Genomic DNA, 19536 nt, shown 5'->3' with positions numbered 1-19536 from the left:
GAGAAATTACTGGGCTCAGGTGAGTAAAACGGGGGGGGGGGGGGGGTTGGGCGGTCATTAGAAGTAGGATGCAGTAAAGTGAAAAAACACAAGGGTTTACATCCCCTTTAAGGCAAGATCATTCAAGGAATTGGCCAGAGAGCTGCCCAGCATCCAAGGTGGCTCAGCAAGAAGAGACATTGCCAAACACAGCAGAGTTCACAGGTTCAGACCCGGGTCATGGCACAAAGCTTTGGCTTACCATCAGCATAACTTGGTTTTGAAGTTCCCAGCTCCAAAGCTCCAGAAAGGGTCACAAAGGTCCAGCAGACAAACAGCTCACTCACACTGGGGTCAATTTACTAAAGGCAGCTAATAGACTGTACACTTTGCAAGTGCAGTTGCTCTAGAGCTTAGTAAATGAGTACCCAATCACCTGGAAGGAAAATAAAAAAATACAGCTTTTTTGCTTGCAGATGATTGGATGATGGAAATCAGCAGAGCTTCTGCACATTTACTAAGCTCTGGTGCAACTTTTCTTGCAGAGGGCAACTGCCGTCTATTTGCCTTTATAAATCATCCCCACTGTGTCCTGCTCCACACAACACATCATCAACCTGTGTTCGTGCCTTTATCAGGTCTCTCTCGCAGGTGGGATTTTTTAATTCCGGAGTGCTCCAAAACTGCTCCTCATCCCCCTTAAAGGAACCATAACCCAAACATATGATCTACCATCCAGGACCCATCCCTGGCATCCTGTACACCTGTAAAAAGTATAGCTCTAAGATTATACAAATAATTGGTACTGTAAATTATGTAACTCTTAAGAATAGGGCTTTATGATTCACAGTACCAATCTTATTTTTAATTACTTTATACTGTAATTTAAATTACTACAGTTTGGAGCTATACTTTTTACAGTATCTATTCAATTTACCAAACCACAATTTATCATTTTGTTACAATTTTATTTTCAATGTGTTTTTTTAGTCCTGATAAAGGGGGTTATTTCACAAACCACATAAATATGTTGGGTTTTAGACTTTCTGGCTCTGGTTTCTTGCTGAATCCCCAGACTGCTAGCTTGTTTGTTCTGTGGATTATGCCTCTCTCTGCCAGTTTGGTCCTCTACTTGCAACATCAGCAGCTAGCAATGGGGCAGACCCAAGCATCCCAATCTTGGAGCATCAGGCAGAACTTCATCTGGAGGGTTGGTTGCTGGCGAAAATGTGGGGAAACCTTGGCTCTAAGCTACAGAGGATCCCGTGTATTCTACCAATAATGCAAATGTCAATTCCACCATAAGGTTAAAAATGCTTTCTTTCATGAAGTTTTACAGCTTGGATACACATATTTGTGATAATATATGTGTGGATTAAACGCACTCACCTTGCACTATAAATCAGGTCTTTTCTCCTTCTAGACAGGGGGTTGGTGGAAAAAGGAAATGTTGGATGATAAATAAGCCCCATTGTTTTAAACACAGTAAAACAAAAGCACTACACAATTATGTTCTAGGAAAGTATTCCAAGAAAGTAAACACTGTGAATGACAGCTTTTAGTGGCAGAAGCCAGGAGCATCTCGGGAAGTGATCTGAGCCTTGGTTATAGTTACTATTATTGATTGTTTATACATTATGCACTATACGTTTGACTACTTGAAAAGTACCAGACATGGAAAGTGCTTTTCTCCAGTTCACCTCTGTTCCCTTATTTTTTATAGGTGGACATGCAAACGAGCTGGATGATATCTCCACTGATGGGCAGGATGGCGTTTCATTCATTAATCTATATGGAGAGATGTTTCTCCAGCCCTTGGCTGGTGAGATCACTTTTTCTAAGTAGACAAATTGAAGCTAGCAATATTTCAAAATTATTTATGACTTTGTGTGCCTGGACTATCCTGTTTCTTCACTGTAAAAGCTGTTTTGGATTTCTTATATTAGCAATGTTCACAGTATAGCCATCTCAAAGACACAGAAAGAAAGAAAGGGGGATCGAAGGTGCAGGAAATTCACTGCTGCAGAACTCTTCTCTCAGAGACCAACTTATACAAAGCAACAACAAAAAAGTACATTTCTGCAATATATGAACATTTCTTCATGTTTTTCTCTTTGTAAACATTCCAAGGACAGAGAAATACCTGTTGATTTGTCAGATTGAGATATCATGTGAGCTCCTAAATTATTGTAGTGAACTGACAACACTGCCTCTTATGAATGCAATCTATACACTGGGGGGAGAACCTCTGGGGGAATCTAGGATGGAAAAGGACCTGGGGGTCCTAGTAGATCAGTGTTTCTCAATTCCAGTCCTCATGGCCCACTAACAGGTCATGTTTTCAGGCTTTCCATTATTTTGCACAGGTGATTTGATCAGTTTCACTGCCTTAGTAATTACCCCAGCTGTTTCATCTGAGGGAAATCCTGAAAACATGACCTGTTACTGGGCCATGAGGACTGGAATTGAGAAACACTGTAGTAGATGATAGGCTCAGCAATGGCATGCAATGCAAACAGAATATTGTCATGCATTAAAAAGGGGATCAACTCCAGAGATAAAAGGATAATTCTCCCGCTCTACAAGACTTTGGTCCGGGCGCACCTAGAGTACGCTGTCCAGTTCTGGGCACCAGTCCCCAGGAAGGATGTACTAGAAATGGAGCGAGTACAAAGAAAGGCAACAAAGCTAATAAAGGGTCTGGAGTATTTTAGTTATGAGGAAAGGTTGGGAGCACTGAACTTATTCTCTCTGAAGAAGAGACGCTTGAGAGGAGATATGATTTCAATATACAAATACCATATTGGTGACCCCACAATAGGGATAAAACTTTTTCGGAAAAGGGAGTTTAACAAGACTCGTGGCCACGCATTAAAATGAGAAGAAAAGCGGTTTAACCGTGAACTACTTAGAGGGTTCTTTACTGTAAGAGCAGCGAGGATGTGGAATTCCCTTCCACAGTCGGTGGTCTCAGCGAGGGGCATTGATAGTTTCAAGAAACTATTAGATAAGCACCTGAACAACCGCAACATACAGGGATATACAATGTAATACTGACATATAATCACACACACAGGTTAGATTTGATGGACCTGTGTCTTTTTTCAACCTCACCTACTATGTAACTATGTAACTATAGCACACCACCCAGAATAGTGATAAAATCCTTCACCGTAAAGTAGAGATGAGCCCCAAACTGAAAACTCCATTGAAGCCCATGGGAGCCAAACATGAGAAATCAAAAGTCCCCATGTTGAAAGCTGATATGCAAGCAATTGGCTGTAAAAAGGGTATGGGGGTCCGGATACTGCCCTGGGGAACATGTATCAATGCAAAACATTGTCTTCAAAACAATACAGTAAAAACATGGATTGAGAGTAACTTGGTTTGAGAGTGTTTTGCAAGACAAGCAACATTTTTATATAAATTTTGACTTGATAAACAAGCAATGTCTTGATATAAAAGTAGGGTCACGTTACAACTAAGTATAAAAGAGAAAAGAGGTGCCTCTAAGTGTAGTAATATGGTTACATTTAACCACTTTCAGACCGGACCAATTTGCTGGTCAAAGACCAGACCACTTTTTGCGATTCGGCACTGCGTTGCTTTAACTGACAATTGCACGGTCGTGCGACGTGCCTCCCAAACAAAATTGACGTCCTTTTTTTCCCACAAATAGAGCTTTCTTTTGGTGTTATTTGATCACCCCTGCGGTTTTTATTTTTTGCGCTATAAACAAAAACAATTTTGAAAAAAACGCATTATTTTTTACTTTTTGCTATAATAAATATCCCCCAAAAATATATAAAAAAACATTTTTTCCCTCAGTTTAGGCCGAAACGTATTCTTCTACATATTTTTGGTAAAAAAATCGCAATAAGCGATTATTGATTGGTTTGCGCAAAAGTTATAGCGTTTACAAAATAGGGATAGTTTTATAGCATTTTTATTAATAATTTTTTATTATTTTTTTTTTTACTAGTAATGGGGCGATCAGCGATTTTTATTGTGACTGCGACATTGTGGGGGACCCATCGGACATTTTTGACACATTTTTGGGACCATTGTCATTTATACAATAATCACTGCTATATAAATGCAGTGATTCCTGTGTAAATGACACTGGCAGTGAAGGGGTTAACCAGTGGGTGGCAGTGTAGGGGTTAAGTGTTCCTAGGGGTGTGTTACTAACTGTGGGGGGGTTGGGCTTTCATTTAGTGAACACTGATCTCTGCTCCAATCACATGGAGCAGAGATCAGCGTCACTAGTTGCTAGGCAGAATGGAGAAATGTTGTTTACAACGGCACTTCTCCATTCGGCCGCTCCGTGAGACGATCGCGGGGATGCCCGCGGCGACCGAGTCCGCGGGTCCCGCGACCAGACTCACGGAGGTCCCGACCAGCACGGGAGTGCGCCGGCGGCGGCGCGCTCCCGATGGCAGGGCGGCAAATTTAAAGGGACGTACATGTACGCCCATTTGCCTGCCCGTGCCATTCTGTCGACGTACATCGTCGTGCGCTGGTCGGCAAGTGGTTAATGGAGGTACAACATTTAGCAACTCACATGGTTGATGTTTAAAACAGGCACATCTAAGTGTGCAGGCAACCGGGGTAAAGCTGTCCACATAAATCGTCCTCTGCACCACCATCGACATTCTTACACGCTGCGCTCAACAAATGTTTCAAGCCTCGTTTTAAAGTGGTTGTATACCCACTTTTTTAACTTTTACCTACAGGAAAGCCTATAATAAGGCTTACCTGTAGGTAAAAAAAATATCTCCTAAACCTGTACGGTTTAGGAGATATTCCCCTCGGTATGCGCCGCTGACTGCAGTGGCGCATGCGCACAAGGGGGTTCTCTCCGTGAAAATCCGGCAGCGCTCGTCCGGCCGGATTTAAATCTCCCGCGCGCATGCGCGGGAGTGACGATATCGCGGCTCCGGCCACTCACAGCGCCGGAGCCGCGATACCCGGAAGAGACGCCGAGGGAGCATGTCGGCTCCCTCGGCGTGGATCGGGCGAGATGTCGGGGCCTCGTTCTAAGGTAAGTATTTCATAATGAGCTAGTATGCAGTGCATACTAGCTCATTATGCCTTTTGCTTTGCAGGTTTAAAAAAAAAAAAAAAAAAAATTGCGGGTTTACTACCGCTTTAAGATGGCTCTACTGCAGGATAGTCTTCCCTGTTATGATTGCAGACTGACAGCAGTGAGTGCAGAGGATGGTCTATGTGGACAGCTTTACCCCGGATGCCTGCATACTTACAGTAGATATGCCTGTTTTAATCATCAACCGTGTGAGTTGCTAAATGTTGTACCTTCATTCAATGTAACCATATTGCTACACTTAGAGGTGCTTCACTTCTTTTTTATACTCTGTAGCTCCTGCTGGATTTTGCGTTAATCCCCTTGTGGAGGCTTCCATTTGTGGATGGACATTTTATGGTTACACAACCTATCACATTGCTATAATCTTTTTATATGGACTATGGGGAAATTCGCTTTGATATATGAGTGCTTTGGATTACAAGCATGTTCCTGGAACAAATTATGCTCACAATCAAAGTTTTTACTGTAGTTTTTAAAGGAGCAGTCATTTTAATGATTCTGAAAGTGAAATAATAAAAATGAAAAATTCCTTGAATGCCTATAGAGTGCCCGGGGGGGGGGGGGGTCCCTTAGTCTGCCTGTAAAGTGGTGCACCTGTAGCATGTATAGAACATGCTGCAGCAAAAATTATATTTCTAAAGAAAAAAATGAGTCAAATCACATTTAAATTGATTGCGGTTGCAATTACCTGCACCCGGCTATTTTAAACAAAATAAAGGAAAAAAGGGCAGGGGGTTCCCCCGCAGCCCATACCAGACACTTTGGGCCTGGTATGGATTTTAAGGGGAACCCTACGCCAAAATTAAAAAAAAAACTTCCCCCTGAAAACCATACCAGACCCTTATCCAAGCATGCAGCCTGGCAGGTCAGAAAAGGGGGAGTGAGCAAGTGCCTCCGAACCATACAAGGCCACATGCCCTCAACATGGGGAGGTGTTTTGGGGCAGGGTGGGCCTCTTCCCCACAACCCTGGCCAGTGATTGTGGGGGTCTGTGGGTGGATGGCTTATCGGAATCTGGAAGCCTCCTTTAACAAGGGGCCCCCAGATTCCGCCCCACCCCCATGTGAATGACAAAAATAAATAAAAACACTACAAGGGTTTTTGACAAGTCCTTTATTTTTTATTTTTTTAAAGTAAATAAATTAAATAACACGATATAGATCCATCGTCAATCAAGACACCCATCACACCGCCGGACTGGGAAAAAAGTGCATCTGGGTCGAACATCCTGCTGAACGCACAGGAAATTTGGGTGTTTAGCGAACACCTGAATAGTCGATGTTTTGGCGGATATTTTGGTCCAACACTACCGTAAAGTAAAAAGTCAAGCTGGCAGGTTGTAAGCAGCAAAATGTATTTAAAATTGTGCTCTGAATGGTTCCTTTCTCATATCTTAAAGTGTTACTAAACCCACAATAGTAAAATCAGTCTGTATATGTAATAAAGAATGCTTGTTATACTCACTGTGGAACCTAAGTGGTTAATCCTCCACACTGTGTAAAAAGGCTGTTTGATACTGTCTTCTCTTAACTAGGGATGAGCTTCGAGTTCGGGTCGAACTCTTGTTCGACTCGAACATTGCCTGTTCGCCTGTTCAGCGAACAGTGAACAATTTGGGCTGTTCGCGGCAAATTCGAAAAGCCGGAACACCCTGTACAAGTCTATGGGAGAAATCTAAAGCGCTAATTTTAAAGGCTAATATGCAACTTACTGTCCTAAAAAGTGTTTGGGGACCTGGATCCTGCCCCAGGGGACATGGATCAATGCAAAAAAAAGTTAAATAAAAAAAAAGAAAAGGGGGTGGGGTCAGGTGACAGGTGGCCCCGCCCTCCTAATATAAGAAACGTCAGCGCTGGGATCCCCGCAGTGTCTCTGCAGTGGAGACAGAAGACGGTTGTATGGACAGCGCTGGACTGAGAGATCCCCCGTCGCTGGATCAGATCAGCCATCGCTGGACCCCGGAGAGATGATCATCCATCACTGGATAGCAAGAGTGGATTAGCACTGCTGGAATCTTTTTTTTAATAAAGGAATTTTTCAAAAGTGTGTTTATCTTATTTAACCATTTTTACACTTTCTTTGTGAAATGGTAGGGGTACTTTTGTACCCCCTTACCATTTCAAACAGGGGGGGCCGGGATCTGGGGGCCCCCTTGTTAAAGGGGGCTTCCAGGTTCTGATAAGCCCCCCGCCCGCAGACCCCCACAACCACCGCTCAGGGTTGTGGGGATGAGGCCCTTCTCCACATCAACATGGGGACATGGTGCTTTGAGGGGTCACAGACCCCCAAAGCATCCTCCCAATGTTGAGGACATGTGGCCTGGTACGGTTCAGGAGGGGGAGCGCTCTCTCGTCCCTCCCTCTTTTCCTGCGGCCTGCCAGGTTGCGTGCTCGGATAAAGGGTCTGGTATGGATTTTTAGGGGGACCCCCACGTCAAATTTTTTTTAAATTTGATGCGGGGTTTAGGGGGACCCCCACATCAAATATTTTTTTTAATTTGACACGGGGTTCCCCTTAATATCCATACCAGACCTTCTCTTCTCTGTATTATGGGAGCCGACAATATAGCCGTAAGTGATTTTAAAAGACTTTTTTTCCTGCAGAAATTACACTTTGTACAGGGACAGTTCTAAGCACTGGAAACATGCGCACCTTCACAGGCATACTAGAGACACCCCCCAGGTACGAAATTTAAAGGACTATTACACTTTTATTGTTTCACATTAATCATTATTAAAATCACTGCTCCTGAAAAAACCGCAGTTTTTAAAACTTTTTGTTGCATTGATCCATGTCCCCTGGGGCAGGACCCGGGTCCCCAAAGACTTTTTAGGACAGTAACTTGCATATTAGCCTTTAAAATTAGCACTTTAGATTGGGAACGTTCAAGTCCCATAGACTTTAATAGGGTTCTAAAGTTCACACGAAGTTTAGGTCTGTTCGCAGGTTCTGGTGCGAACCGAACAGGGGGGTGTTCGGCTCATCCTTACTCTTAACCTCCCATTCTTTTATTATCTGTTAATAGCACAAAGCCCTAGGAGGCACTGCCCTCGCTCTCTCCACATTGGCTCACTGTCTGTGACTGAAAGCATCAGGAGCCAATGGTTCCCGCTGCTGTGTGAGCCAGTGAAGAGAGAGAGTCCCGGGAGAGCCGCTGCTTGAATGCACATTGCTGGATCAAAATGGGGTTCAGGTAAATATAAGGTGGTGCTGGGGGGAAACTGCATCCAGAAGGTTTTCTTCCCTTAATGCATAGAATGCATTAAGGAAAAAAAACCCTCTGCCTTTAGAACCACTTTAAAGAAATATTAAATATTTACATTTTCTAAAATAATAAACATATTATACTTACCTGTGTAATGGTTTTGCACAAAGCAGCCCTGATCCTCCTCTTCTCTGGTCCCCTGCCAGCACTTCTTGTTCCTCCCTCCTTTGAGTACCCCCCCGCCAGCAAGCTGCTTGCTAAGAAGGGGTACTCATGTGGGCTAGATCCTGAGTTGCACTGTGTGCATCTTTTGACACACATAATGTGGCTCAGCCCCACCCCCCTGCTCCGAGGCTGACAGCTGCTGCGATTTGGGGCTGCACTGTTCACTGAGCCATACTTAGGTTTGGTGCAGTATGCAGTTAGTGACAAATGCAGCAAGCAGTGTGGGGGACACAAATAACAATAAAATCTTAACAGAGGGTCTAATCCTTCCCCATCCTCTCCAATCTCTCTTTGCATTTAGATACACTTTAAGAATGTTTTAGCCCTTTCTAAATTTATTTATAGCTGTATTTCTTTTACTATAAATGATACCATAACAGCCAATAAAAAAAAGGTTGTTTTTTTTTCAGATTTGCAACACACAAAAAATGAAAACTGAAATCTAGTTGGTTGTTAAGACACTTCAATGTTATAACATGTCCATTGTAGAATCTGTTGAATCCCCTTATTTCAGCACTTGTCCAACAGATAGGCAGACTGTCCAAACCTTTTAGCTTTTAAGCCAAAGCTGGGGTGAAACGTGGACGTCCATGCTCCAACTTTTTGTAAACCCAATGCCAATATGCGATGTGACCATTTACAAATCAATACAATAATTGCCATTGTCTAATTTTCTCTGATTTGTGCAGCAATGGAAAACGATGGGGAAGTCCATATTGGGTTGCATTTAAACTGCAGTCATTGCAAGACTGGAAGTTGTAAGAAGGACAGTGAGCAGAGAGTGGTGTGTGTGTGCGAGGCTGGGACCACGCTGTCAGCTAATAACATCACCTGTGTAGGTAGGAAACTGTCCAACCTATGGCTTCTGTTTTATGAAAATGTAATTGTATGAGGAAATAGTGATCAATTTGTTATAGATTTGTTGGGGTATTTATGCACTACTGCAAGCAAGAAACATATTTTTTGTTTGGATTAAACTGCATGAGTCATTTCTGACAGCTAATGCCCACCCCAAGGGTTAGAGGGGGACAGGGGAGCTTCACCACACAGCCTTTAATTGAAAGCCTCAGCTGTGCATGCTTGCCTATGATTTTGTGTAGAGGGACCTCTACTCGGGTCTCAGATTACACTCAGCTCTCTGCTGTGCAGAGTGTGACATCAGATCCCCACACCTGCTTTCTGGAGCTCGGAGATGTGTCAAATGTGTGCTTTAGGAAGCTGTAGAGTATCAATTGAGGCAAGCCATTTCACTGGGTAAATGTGAGGATTTACAACCACTTTTGAAATTATATAGAAATAAAAGGTAATGCATGTCACTACTTCTCCTTTTTCTGCTATTTTCTATATTTTATTTTCCTTGGAAAATGAATTTAGTTCTAAAGACAATTTTTCCAGGCCATGTAACAAACACATTTCAACAATATTAGATTTAAGTTTCAGAAACTCTCCCCTTGTCTTCACAGAAAATACAAACCTGTCAGTAATATAAACTTTAAAATGTAAAAGCCCTGGCCAAGGACAGAAACTGCAGGGTCCCTGCTAACCATAAAATATTCCTCATCCCTGCTAAGCTGTCCAAGATTCGAACCATCTATGGCCAGCTTTAGATTGCTGTGGCTCTTCGCTATCCAGTGAGTGGCTGGTTGCTTGGTTATTTTCTAGCTTTTTGCCACCACTGCATGGTAGAGAAAAATCAGGTCACCAACCTTGGTTTGCTAACTGGAAGGGTTGTGTAGATCTCAGGAATGTGTAGACCAAGATACAATCCCTTTGACATAGCTCCTGTAATGTACCCAGTGATGGAGCCCAAAGCGCAGAGGAAGGCCTCTCCTTCAGCTCTGGCTCAGGAGCCCTGGTAAAGTAACAGGAAATGCCAGAGCACAAAGTGGCACGAGTGCCTGACAAGACTTCTGCTAGAGAATGCCAATGTGCGTCAGGATACGCAGGAGCAGCTGGCTGATGGCACCCTGGCAGAAGAGCGGGAACTGATGTCAGGTACAGTTATGGATTGATCAGGTGCAGGAACTAGGCAAGGTCAGACAGACCAGGTCAGCAATTAGCAGGCAGATCAGACACAGGTGTCAGGCAGAAGAGTAGTCAGAAGTCAGGCCGGGGTCAGGAACAGCAAGGTGGATGAGCAGAAGGCAAAGGCGTAGTCCAGAGGCAAACCAGGGGTCAGTGCAGGCAGAGTTCAGGCAAAGTCAGGAGCAGATTTGATCAGCAACAGAAGAGCAATACAATAACCGATACACAGATGCTTCAAGAACATAACAGACCAAGCAGAACTGACACAATGAATTAGTGCAGTTCAAATAGCTAATGAACACTTGCGCACACACACACACATGCTAAATGACCACTCACATACTCACTCTACTCACATAATTTGTAATAAAACATCTTTTCCATTTTGGAGCTTCCCTCCAACCACTTTGCATATTATTTTATATATACTGTGATTCTGTACTTGCCAAATATGCTGCAGAAATCTCCCTTCACTGAGTCTGACTACAGCCATTTTAACTGTGGGCAGCTGAAGCTGCTGCCTGTTTATTTCCTGGATTTACACAGACACACAGAGGCACACGTCCAGCTCTGCAGCTCTCATTGGCCCTCTTATGACTCATCTCCCCTCCCTTCCTGGCAAACTCTCAGGTGAGTGAGAGAGAGAGAGCTCTGCATGAATTCATAAGCTTAGGCTGTTTACAAGACAAGAAACAGGAAGTGAGCTGTATAAGGTATTTGCTGGTAGAAAAAAAAATGTTTTATAATCCAAAGTTAAAATAACAGGGGCAGAAGATTTAATTGATGGAAAGATGAAAAAATGACAAGTTCCGTTTTAAGTGCCATATTTAGCTTTTTGCCTGGAGTTCAGATTTACCAGGCGTGCAAGACCCAAATACAAGGTGACAGTGTATGAGGTCAGGCAGTGAAAAAGACAGCACCTGTCAAATGTCAGGTGACCTCTGATCCCTGACACTCAAGCTGAAGTGTAAGGCCCCTTTCACACTGATGGACCGTTAAGGTCTGCCTGGCAGTTTTGTCGGCGGACCTGAACAGGTGCTCCATGTTAGTCTATGAGGTGTCAGATGTCAGCAGTGACATGTCCGCTGACATCCGACCTGGTCCGATGCGCTAAAATCAGACAGATGGCTCTACATTCGCATCCGTCCCTGGCGGATCGGATTGGGTGAGATCTGATGAAAACGGACATGCTGTCCGTTTTCGTCCGATCTCTCCATAGCAACCAGCGGCGCTCGACAAGCCCCTCCCTGCTCAGTGAGCGGAGAGGAACCTGTCATCCGCCGGCTCAGCGGAGATCAACGGAGAGATTTCCTGCCGAGCTGGTGGACTCCGTGGCAGCGGATCCGCCTCGTGGGAATGAAGCCTAAAGCTCAGACAAAGTAAGCAAAAGCTAAATAAGGGGAAAATAAATATGAACAATGCATAACTAATTAAAAATGATCAGATTCTTGTATAAGTTCAGTGTTGACTGATTTTTTTTTTTTTAAAGAAAAGCTTAAGGGAAAAAGAAAAATCAAATGAATTTTACTTTGGGTAATATACAATAATTGAACCCTAATAAGACAGCAGCATATGTTCTCAATATGTATGGAATATTAGATGAGAAAAGTCATAGACTACTGAAATGATAAGAAATTAACCTTCCTTTAATATTGTTTCAGCTCAGAAAGGTCCTATTCCAGACAGGCAGCTTCCTCTTCCACTTATTCTCGCTGTCCTTATTGCTACAGTTATACTTGGTGTGATATTTGCCTGTGGAAGTTTGTTATTTGGTAAGTATGCTCAATATATTATCTTAAACATGTCATGTGTTCAAAAAAAAAAGTATGGGTATACTTTTATATAATTTCTGTATACAGCTAGTGAAAAACACAAAAGTGATTTATATGTTGTGGAAAAAGCTTTTAAACAGTGTTTGCTTTTTATTTTCATATTATACTGTAGTTAAAAAAAGGTGATTGTCCACAATCCGTTTTGAGCTATAGAACCAACTAAGAGCCACTCTGTAGTACCATGCCACTTCTTGGTGCTGTGGAGCTAGTCAGTACTTGATATCATTGTTTCCAACTGTAGACACACCTCAGTTCACCTATTTCTAATTAATTGGAGGCACAAGTAGCCATTATAGTCCGTGATGGGGTTTTTTTAACAGTAGACCACTTACATAGCTCCCAACTGTCCCTGATTTGGAGGGACTGTCCCTGATTTGGAGCAATGCCCCTCTGCCCCTCTTTCCTTCAGATTTGTCCCTCATTTTAGTCTGATCTATATAGTTGTATATAAAATGCACTTTTTATCTTTCAAGAAGTGTTTCCCAGTGCTAAACCTTTCATCCAAAATCTAAATTGCTGCATTTGTAAATTTCAAAAGCCAATATAAAAAATAGTAGTGGTAAAAAAAAAAACCCTTGTGGGTTTAACTAATATTTTTTTTACGTTAATTCTCCTTTAAGGGGACGTGGCTGTGAAAGTGGAAGTGAAACTGTGCTTTGGTCATGCAAGGTACAGAGAAGATTTGCTTTAAAGATTATGCTTATTTACCCATATGACTGGCATGATGTCCAACAGTATACAGTTTTACTAAGCAATTGTTTTTTTTTTTAAATCTATTGCAGACTTACTTACCTAGAGATCCTGGCAGTAACAGCACTTCCTGTTTCCTAAACCACTGCATTGTTTTCAGCCTGCTATGCAAGCCTCTTCATTTGACTATTGGGTTGCCTATCTGGTTTTAAAGGATAGGCAGCCAAAAGGTCAATATGGCAGACTGACCAACACTGCTCATAATTGCAAGGCAGTGGCTTGGCACTATCATCCTGAAACAGAAAGTGCTGTTACTGGCAGTATCTCCCGATATGAAAAGTTTCAAATAGGTTTAACCACTTCAGCCCCAGAAGGATTTACCCCCTTCCTGACTAGAGCACTTTTTGCGATTCGTCACTGCGTCGCTTTAACTGACAATTGCGCAGTTGTGCAATGTGGCTCCCAAACACAAGGTAAGATTGTCCGCTAACAGCCTGACATCCAACATTTCCCAACAGAAAGTCAGATCATGTGTACGGGTCTTTAGAGCTTACTTACTGTATACTTTCATGCTGGCCTTCCCACTTACTCTCTCCCAAACCATATATGACAGTGAGGAATGCGTGGTTTACCGACCCTGTGTATGCTCCATTGAATTTAGCTGGCCAAATTCCCGCTAGCAAAAATTTGAGAGCATGTTCTCAATTTTTCCAATGGAAAAACTTTCTATCAGAAATTCCGATCGTGTGTATGCAATTCCGATTCCGAAACTCACGCATGCTCAGATTCAACTACGAGATGGATGCTATTGGCTACTGGGTATTGAACTTCCTTTTTCTAGTTCCGTCGTACGTTTTGTATGTCACCGCGTTCTTGATGGTCAGAACTTGGTGTGACCGTGTATGCAAGACAGCTTGAGCGAAATCCCATCGGAATTCCGTTGGGAAAACCATCAGAGCTTTTTCCGACCAAAATTCCGATCGTGTGTATGTGGCACAGGAAGCATGTTACTGGTTAGATTACTAGATTAAAATAGAAGATAAAAAGCCTTAAAAAAAAACAAATGCAGCCCCTACTTAAAGATTATTAATTTGCAATATATATTTTGTTTTTATTTTTTGGGTTTAGATACGCTGTTGAGCCTTTTTTTTTCTTTTTTTAATTACATTTTATTTAAATATTTTTTTTTTTGTATGTTTTCTGCAAAGACAGATAATTGACTGTTAGTATTGCAGAAATTGTGGGCCTACTGTATATAACTTCCTGTGAACTGAACTGAAATCACAAACAATATTATCAGCTTTCTTAGTTATCACTTGTGAACTACAAAGCAATGCCTGTACATAATTGAGATGAAGAAGGTGTTTGTGGTAAAATCAGATGAGCAATCTAGGGTACCAATGCTGCTCCTCCATAGATACAGTGGGGCAAAAAAGTATTTAATAAGCCACCAATTGTGTAAGTTCTCCCACTTAAAAAGAAGAGTAAGGCCTGTAATTGTCATCATAGGTATACCTCAACTATGAGAGACAAAATGTGGAAACAAATCCAGACAATCACTTTGTCTGATTTTTGAAAGAATTTATTTGCAAATGATGGTGGAAAATAAGTATTTGGTCACCTACAAACAAGCAAGATTTCTGGTCTGGTATTAATGGCACCTGTTTGAACTTGTTATCACCTGTCCACAACCTCAAACAGTCACACTCCAAACTCCACTATGGTGAAGACCAAAGAGCTGTTGAAGGACACCAGAAACAAAATTGTAGACCTGCACCAGGCTGGGAAGACTGAATCTGCAATAGGCAAGCAGCTTGGTGTGAAGAAATCAACTGTGGGAGCAATAATTAGAAAAAGGAAGACAGACAAGACCACTGATAATTTCCCTCGATCTGGGGCTCCACTCACGATCTCACCCCGTGGGGTCAAAATGATCACAAGAATGGTGAGCAAAAATCCCAGAACCACACCGGGTACCTAGTGAATGACCTGCAGAGAGCTGGGACCAACGTAACAAAGGCTACCATCAGTAACACACTACACCGCCAGGGACTCAGATCCTGCAGTGCCAGACATGTCCCCCTGCTTAAGCCAGTACATGTCCAGGCCCATCTGAGGTTTTCTAGAGAGCCTCTGGATGATCCAGAAGAGGATTGGGAGAATGTCATATGGTCAGATGAAATCAAAGTAGAACTGTTTGGTAGAAACACAACTCGTTGTGTTTGAAGGAGAGAGAATGCTGAATTGCAACCAAAGAACACCATACCTACTGTGAAGCATGGGGGTGGCAACATCATGCTTTGGGGCGGTTTCTCTGCAAAGGGAACAGGACGACTGATCCGTGTACATGAAAGAATGAATGGGGCCATGTATCGTGATATTTTGAGTGCAAACCTCCTCCCATCAGCAAGGGCATTGAAGATAAAACGTGGCTGGTCTTCCAGCATGACAATGATCCCAAACACACTGCCCGGGCAACGAAGGAGTGGCTTCGTAAGAAGCATTTCAAGGTCCTGGAGTGTTCTTGCCAGTCTCCAGATCTCAACCCCATAGAAAACCTTTGGAGGGAGTTGAAAGTCCGTGTTGCCCAGCGACAGCCCCAAAACATCATTGCTCTAGAGGAGATCTGCATGGAGGAATGGGCCAACATACCAGCAACAGTGTGTGACAACCTTGTGAAGACTTACAGAAAACGTTTGACCTCTGTCATTGCCAACAAAGGATATAAAACAAAGTATTGAAATTAACATTTGATATTGACAAAATACTTATTTACCACCATAATTTGCAAAAATTGTCTGGATTTGTTTCCACATTTTGTCTCTCAAAGCTGAGGTATAGCTATGATGACAATTACAGGCCTCGCTCATTTTTTTAAGCGGGAGAACTTGCACAATTGGTGGCTGACTAAATACTTTTTTTCCCCACTGCACATGTGAGCCTTGTTACCATGTTACTGGCAGATGAAAATAAAGGAAAGAAGTCTGAAAATGCAGCCACCACATCTAATGTGCATTTTTGTTTTTGGGTTTGCATTAACCGGTTCCTGACCAGCGCACGCCAATGTACTTTGGCAGAATGGCACGGGAAGGCATATTGGCGTACAGGTACGTCCAATCTTCAGTGCCACCCTGCCATCGCGAGCGTGCCAGTCGGGACCCCGTGAGTCTGGTCGGGACCCCCATGAGTCCGGTCGCGAGTCCCGCAGACTCAATGGCCGCGGGCATACCCGCGATCGTCTCACAGGATGGCTGAATGGAGAAATGCCGTTGTAAACAGCATTTCTCCATTCTGCCTAGCAACTAGTGACACTGATCTCTGCTCCATGTGATTGGAGCAGAGATCAGTGTTCACTAAATGAAAGCCCAGCCCCCCCACAGTTAGTAACACACCCCTAGGAACACTTAACCCCTACACTGCCACCCCTTTGTTAACCCCTTCACTGCCAGTGTCATTTACACAGCAATCACTGCATTTATAAATTTTGTTTGGGAGCCACGTCGCACGACCGCGCAATTGTCAGTTAAAGCGACGCAGTGCCGAATCACAAAAAGTGGTCTGATCTTTGACCAGCAAAATGGTTCGGTCTGTAAGTGGTTAAAGGACAGATACTTGTAAAGCTAAAAAATACTGTAAAATAACATAAACATGAGATAAAACACACAACCTGATATGTTTTCTGGAATCTTGTTTGGAGTTTAACCAGTTGCCGACATACATCAGCACAATGGCAGCGGTGGGCGTACCTGTAGGTCCCCTTTAAGAGCCGGTGATAGCAGGCATGTGCGCGTACAGCGTGACCGTGCCCACCAGTCTCTAGACATGTGCGCTGTCAATAAATTTGTTTTGTTTCGTTCCGTTCCATTTCGTATTAGAATTAATTCGTATTTTGTAATTCGTGTCCGAAAATCAATTTCGATTCGTACGAAATACGAATTTTCAGTTTTTACGTTTTTTTAACTTTAAATTTAAAGCCAAAAATATATATACCTCAATCTGACAATCGATGCTGATGGTAGTTAGTTTTTTATCCAAAATACGAAATTCCTTTGAAGAATTTCCGATCCAAAATACGAATTTTCATTAGATGCGTTCACTTTCCGGTCCAAATTTCGTTACTACGGAAACATGTGACTGTTGGTTGAGCAATCAGAGGTTTTCTTCTGCTGCTGAGGCCTACAGGGCAGGCCCAATTATGTGACTTCCCTTTGTGGGTTAGTTAGTGTAGTGGAGCAGATCACATGATTATTTGTCTGTGCATCTGAGCGAATATCTTTGCAATCCTTAGTTTTTCATTGTTCATTTTAGTTTATATCTGTTATAGTGTGCGAGTGTATCATCTGTTAGTGTTTAGTTTCTGGTTTTATTCGTTTTTTGGTTGGTTTTGAGAGATAATTTTTTTTTTTTATTTCTTGTTTCATTTAGTTAATATTTTGTTATTTTCTGTTGGTATAATTTTTTTTGTACATTTGGTGTACATTTTTAAAGGAAAAATGAGCAGCATACAAGGCCAAAAAAGCAGTAAGAGTGCTGCTGGGAGAGGGAGAGCTCTGAGCTGTGTACATGAGCAGCAGGTGGGACGTTCTGTCTCTGCGCCCTCTGAGCTCAGCTCACCTCCCATAAAGCTGAGGCGAATGGGAGTGAAGACTGCTGGTGGTAAAGAGCCTGGCAAACAGCAGACATTTGCATGTCGCTAGCTTTTCCAGGATTTACCTCCTAGAACCAGCAGCACAGTTCATAGTGTTGTGCTTTTTAAGGACATTTTCCTGCACAATATTTATTAAGTAATTTTTAACGAAGATATTTTTAAGATACAGAATCAATCTATATGACACAGTCTATACATGTGAAACGTATTCACGGAGACGAGTGATCATACAAAATAGTTACATTTATTGGTTGACAAAAGACAAATATTTACATGAAATATTAATATACAGATTGCATTACTTGATCATTTTGACAATTAATGGAAAAACCATCAAACTGGGCGTAGTAGTACCTTGGACACAATTATCACCATTATCACTTCTCGGTAGAATCAATAACCTTTTGATAATTGACAATTAAACAGAATGTCTGTATTTCACACGTCCAACCGCTACTATACTGCAGGTAAGTAAGTAGTTAACAATGTGAAATAAATTAGACATTAGTTTGTCAATAAAATTGGCATCTATGCAAAAAGAAATTTATAATGAAAAATAGAATTTAAAGAAAAAAATCTAAAAGGCGGTTATTGATTCGGGAGAAAGATTTTCAATAATAGAATATTCAAAAACATCAATATTTATAAGAACATAGAAGATATAATAAACAAAAATATTTACCCATTCCACAGGCTATTAGTGTGGATTGTTGGTTACCAGGAATTTTAAGATGGCTGCCGTGGCTTTCAACCTAGATTCTCTTACAGAGGAATTACTTTGTGTGACCTCCGAGTTCCAAGGAGCAGGGATCTTCATGAATGTAAAAATGTATTCATGCATGGTGCATGAGGGTCAGTCTGTCTGGGAGTCTTCCGGTGTCCCTTCTCAGGGGGGGTCCCTAAGATTCCCCCTGACTCTCTCCCCCCAGCTCTCTTCCTTTGACCATCTTTTTAGTTTCTTAAATATCCTCTTAGACAAAAAGGTCATAAAATTATACTAAGTTCTGCCCAGAGGGTATGTGTCCCTTTCCTTTTGGCAGGCAGACTTAATGATCACCTTTCCCAGCAGTCTCGTGATTTTAAGGTAATAGCACCTTCAACCACCAGGTGTCTCACATGTGTTTGGTGTTTTATTTCTTTAAGTTAATATTTTTATTTCTATAATATGCGTTCGTTGTTTATATATGTTCTAACGAATATATCTCGAGTGTTCAGGAATGATAGTATAATATAAAATACGCTTAACATAATTTTGAATAATCACTTGCATTAAATGGTGATATATATGCATATCAATGTATATCTATTAATCTTTAGTCCATTTATAAAGGACACAGGTTAGATATATATCAAACAATATCACATACAATTATTATCTATATGGATACATGTATAATTCGGGTATCTAATCAATATTTGTTTATCTAAACATAGGTTAAATTCTTATACAGTTATAATCACGATTATATGTTTTTATAATGCTAATTCGTTGCTAAAACACTTCTACTTATGATCACACTTTCATATATAATTTCTTTATGACAAAGTTCTTTAGATCATTAGATACTAAAATTATAATATCTCTGTTGTGACCTATATATTATTTGAATGGCTTAGAAAAATATGGATGATACTGGTATATGAATCTTACTCCAACATTGTGACACAACACCCCAGATACATGCACCTGTGATTCGACTCTCGGTTTTTATAACTGTTATCATCCTAGCGTGTAAGTCTCTCCTGCCATTGTCTCATGAGAAGCTAGGACAATACTGATTACTTGGCTTATTGATCTCTCACTTTCTGAGACAATGGGATATTT

At 41.8% G+C, this 19536-nt stretch overlaps 1 protein-coding gene and 1 long non-coding RNA gene across 2 annotated transcripts in view; one reads left to right on the top strand and one right to left on the bottom strand.

Annotated features, from left to right (window-relative positions):
* The window catches only part of LOC143943030 (uncharacterized), a 200283-nt gene that overhangs the window by 50169 nt on the left and 130578 nt on the right, over window positions 1-19536 (bottom strand). The window lies entirely within an intron of this gene.
* Window positions 1-19536, top strand: part of LTK (leukocyte receptor tyrosine kinase) — a 346777-nt gene that overhangs the window by 264045 nt on the left and 63196 nt on the right. The window contains exons 17-19 of the mRNA XM_077464517.1: window positions 1703-1801; window positions 9206-9355; window positions 12203-12313. Coding sequence (XP_077320643.1) covers window positions 1703-1801; window positions 9206-9355; window positions 12203-12313 — 360 coding nt within the window. The remainder of the gene's footprint in view (window positions 1-1702; window positions 1802-9205; window positions 9356-12202; window positions 12314-19536) is intronic.

The sequence above is a fragment of the Lithobates pipiens genome, unplaced genomic scaffold, assembly GCF_037356315.1.
Source record: "Lithobates pipiens isolate NorthernLeopardFrog02 unplaced genomic scaffold, aLitPip1_a1.2 Scaffold_30, whole genome shotgun sequence".
NCBI lineage: Eukaryota > Metazoa > Chordata > Amphibia > Anura > Ranidae > Lithobates > Lithobates pipiens.
Note: the sequence above shows the minus strand (reverse complement) of the source record. Positions and strands in the feature narration are given on the sequence as shown.